Source organism: Helianthus annuus, chromosome 4 (assembly GCF_002127325.2).
Source record: "Helianthus annuus cultivar XRQ/B chromosome 4, HanXRQr2.0-SUNRISE, whole genome shotgun sequence".
Lineage (NCBI taxonomy): Eukaryota > Viridiplantae > Streptophyta > Magnoliopsida > Asterales > Asteraceae > Helianthus > Helianthus annuus.
The window spans coordinates 27,958,904-27,963,110 of NC_035436.2; the positions used below are offsets into that span (position 1 = coordinate 27,958,904).

At 42.1% G+C, this 4,207-nt stretch overlaps 1 protein-coding gene across 1 annotated transcript; it reads left to right on the forward strand.

Moving 5' to 3' along the window:
• The first annotated feature begins 3,249 nt into the window (after positions 1 to 3,249).
• On the forward strand, positions 3,250 to 3,957 carry LOC110902295 (3-hydroxy-3-methylglutaryl coenzyme A reductase 2-B-like). The gene is made up of 2 exons (XM_022148995.2): positions 3,250 to 3,552; positions 3,690 to 3,957. Exons 1-2 carry the CDS (start codon positions 3,311 to 3,313, stop codon positions 3,955 to 3,957), a joined length of 510 nt encoding a protein of 169 aa, XP_022004687.1. The 5' UTR covers positions 3,250 to 3,310.
• Positions 3,958 to 4,207: the final 250 nt, after the last annotated feature.

Consider the following 4,207-nt stretch of genomic DNA (forward strand, 5'->3'; position numbering starts at 1 on the left):
AGGATCTACTCGGAGATGACTCAAGAAGAAAAGAATGATTTTCTGTTCCTTCAATATGAGGCTGCAGCAGACTGCATTCAAAGACAGACTGATTTTGTTCGTATCACAAAGAATGATCAAATCCATCATCAGGTAGAGATTGATAGGTTGAAAGCTACCGTTGGTGAACAGCAAGCTACTATCCAACAACAACAAGCAGAGATCGATCTTCTTAAAGCTGAAAATGAACGGATGAAAGCTTCCGAAGCTGAAAGGGATAGAAGGAGTTCGATTCTTCAAAAATTGGCTGAAGACCTGAGAAATAGATGCGACGAGATGAAAGAGTGGTATGACTCGCGTAATACCACAATACTTGAAGGGGCCAAGAAGATGAGTGCTAACTTTGATTTTCTCCGCAAACGAGTTGCTACTTTGTGGGAGGATAGGTGCAAGCAGCAAGAAATTCTGCAGAAAAAGGATGAAGATCCTGAGGATCAAGGGAATCCTGATTCAGCTGCTACACCACAACAGCCCCCAGCAGCTGGTACTTCATCTGCTGTAGTCGTTTATCAACCGTCAGTGATAGGGTCATCTGAAGGAGCGTCCAGTGGTACAGTCGGTGAAGAACAATTTCTTGAAGCTTTAGCTGGTACACCTCCTGTCCCTAGTTCAGCTGATTTAGCATTGCAGGTTCTGCATCCTATTACTGGAGAATCTCTTGAAGAGGGTGAGATTGTTGATGATCTCACGCCTCAACAATTGATCACTTTGAAAGCAATGCGAGACGTTGATGATGAGGAAATTGAGAAGATGCCGAGTGAACCGGAATCTGCGAATGTTGAAAATGTTGAAGAGATTGTCTTTGAAGGTGGTGTGAAGAAATCATCATATGTGAGACAAGATGGTACCGAATTTGCTCCATTTGATGAGGACTGGTTGAAAGACAACGTTGAAGACATTGATGAACACCTGAAAAACCGTGATACTTCAGAAAATGCCACAGACGCGTTCGCTGCGTGGCGTCAACGGTTTTTGTCAAAGGTTTCAAAGCCAGTTCCAGAAGCTACACAAGTTGATTTCTTACAGCTAGAAAAGGCTAAGCCAAGTGGGCGGATTCTGTGTTGGATGTTTGTTAAGGAAATTCACTGTGTTGCGATCAAGAGGGAGTTCGGGATTCAGTATTTTAGGTCGCTGCTGAGCATCTTATCTTTGCCATTTTATAATGTGGCTACCTTGACAAAGATAGATCTCATTAATCGCTCAGGATTTGATGGTGCGACGCTATTTGAACGTTTGATTCGAATGAACAAGAAATCGGGGTGGAAAGACAAGTCTTACAAGCCTCAGTTCCCCAGACATCAGCAGATAAAGTTCACGCTTGATCTGGAAACCAACACCGGGAGATACAGGCTTGTGTACGAGCCGGTGAGAGTGGTTGAGAAGATTCCGTTAATGCCAATGCAGCAGGATTTTCTTGGTGACATGCGTTTGTGGTGCTACGATTCAGATACGCATGAGGCTGTGATTGTGTTCAACGATGATAAGAACTTCAGGATACTAGATCCAAGGTGGCTGGTGAATATGTCTGCATCCGACATCGCAAAACTGTACCGACACGACATCTTTTACGAAGACAAGGATGCTCACCAAGCACTGAAGTTTCAACGTGTTGCTTGCTACTGCTATTACCGGGGGATACATTCAGGCAGTTCGTGGTCCGAACGTCACTGAAGAAGAACAAAATGAAGAACGAAGACGAGTAACAGACAAGGGGGAGTTTGTTGATACACTTTTTGTGTCTGTCACTAGTCTTGTTATATGTTTTTGTATTTTGTACGGTCTTTATTAATTATTGAGTCTGTATTCGCAGTCGACCAAGTCGGATATCCTCCTATCCGCTTGTGTCTGACTTGTTTGTCTCTCTTTGTATGTATTTGTCGTAAAACAATGCATGTGGCATTCTAAGGGTAAATCTGTCATGTTTTTAGTTAATCTGTGCCATCTGTTTCTGCATAACAGTTTGCAGAAACAGTTTACAATGTGCAGGACTTGGCGAAACAGGTCTGTTTCGTCAAATGGATGTCGACGAAACAGACTTGTTAACTTTGTTTGTGTTTCGTCAAGGCAGTCAACGAATCACACTTGATTCGTTGACTGTTGGGCTTGTTACTGGGCTAATTCCTGTTTCGTCGGCCCATGTTCAGTTTCGTCAAAGACTTAAGCCCACCTGCTATATAAGGCACAGAATGTTCACAGTTTCATCAGAGATGAGAGTTTACCCTTTGTGCTTGTAAGAACTGTGTTTGTATCAGTTGCTTTATCTCATCCAGTTAATCAAAAGATTGTGCTTCTTTGGTTAGCCTTTGTGTTCTTTGTGTTCTGTGTTTGATTGGCTAAGTTAAGTGGTTTCCGCACACTTAGCTTTGTTTGCTACAAACAAGGATTTTGTAGTGAAAATCGATCCTCCGATTTAGGGACCTACAGAAATGTAGGAGAAAATGGTGGTGAAGAAAGAAGATTGGGGTGCCATTTATTACTTTATATGAGGAGACTGATTCCTGTTAAAAGTCTTTGTATTCTAATAGGTCTGCCAAATTTAATAAAAAAAAGTGTTCTAATAATGCAGGCGAAGTTGATGTAACGGCAGCGTATTTGGAAGTTTATTTGGTTGTTGTTCGTTCAATAGGATTTTACCCCCCAACATGATTTGAGATTTTGTTAATAAACCATGATTTCGTCGATTATATGAACAGGATTTGAGATTTCATCAACAACAATAGGGCTTTGAACAACTGAACAGGTAAGTTTGATTGTCACGAGCAAATACAACTTTGAGAAGCAGTTTTATGGTGGCTGGAGGTGCCAGTGGTGGTTGTGGTGGTGAATGGCGGTGGCAGTGGTGGCAGGGGGTAATATCACAGAGTAGAACAAAACACAGGGGGTAATATAAAAGGGCATTATAGTCATTTCAAGTTATAGTTAACAGATCTGTTAACAAAATTGACGCCGGGGGGTAAACTTGCGACATAACACCAAACGTTGGGGGGTAAAATTGCAATTATTTCGTTAGGGGGGGTCAGAGTGCCAATTGGCCTAAACCCCAGGGGGTAAAATTGCAGTTTACTCTATCAAAAACCCTAGAACTCAGTTAACAATTTGTTAGACGCACCTTGGAGCACAACACCTCAACATACGATCCGGCCGAAGATGCCAGATACATAAGTCGCTTGACGGTTTGCCTCTAGAGGGGTTTGATTACGAGTCATTATTGGGACAGTGTTATGAAATGCCGGTTGGTTATGTTTAGATACCCGTGGGTATTGCAGGCCCGATGTTGTTGGATGGAAAGGAGTTCTCGGTGCCCATGGCCACCACTGAAGGTTGTCTTGTTGCTAGCACTAATCGGGGTTGTAAGGCGATTTATGTATCTGGTGGTGCTACCAGTGTATTACTCAAGGATGGGATGACTCGAGCTCCCGTGGTTAGGTTTGGAACCGTAAAGAGAGCTGCTGAGTTGAAGTTGTTCTTAGAGGAACCACTCAACTTTGATACTCTTGCTTCCGTTTTTAACAAGTAACACTTCTCCTTTCCACTACCTCTTATTTAAAAAAAAACTACTTAATTTTATCATCTAACATTTTCTATACGGTGTTCTAAAATACCTTTTGCATAACAGTTTGAATAAGTTTATATGAATGCCATCATTGCAGATCAAGCCGGTTCGGGAGGCTTCAAAGAATCCAAAGTGCGATTGCTGGGAAAAATCTTTACATAAGGTTCACTTGCAGCACAGGTGATGCAATGGGGATGAACATGGTTTCCAAAGGTGTTCAAAATGTTTTGGACTATCTGCAGCTTGACTTCCCGGATATGGATGTTCTTGGCATCTCCGACAACTATCGTTCTGACAAGAAACCGACAACCGTCAACTGGATAGAAGGAAGAGCACAACACCTAATTTTGTTAACTGATTTCTAGGGTTTTTGATATGAAGTTTCTGTTGTTAGGGATTGGGGGTTTTAAAGATGATGAATCAGTTTAAGTGACACGTAGAACATGCCACATCAGCTTACATTGACACGTAGGCTAATTTTACTAACCAGATTAGTGATTATTTAACGAGGGGGTGCCATGACAAATAATGTGTCAAGTTGGGAGTGGTGTGAGCCAAAGTCAAAGTTGATAGTGCCAGCGGCCAAATGACAATATTTAGGGGTGTTTAAATCCG

Coding starts and splice junctions, on each gene's coding strand:
- LOC110902295 (XM_022148995.2), top strand. CDS start 3,311: ATGTTGTTGGATGGAAAGGAGTTCTCGGTGCCCATGGCCACCACTGAA. Junction 3,553..3,689: donor CTTGCTTCCGTTTTTAACAA/GTAACACTTCTC, acceptor CCATCATTGCAG/ATCAAGCCGGTTCGGGAGGC.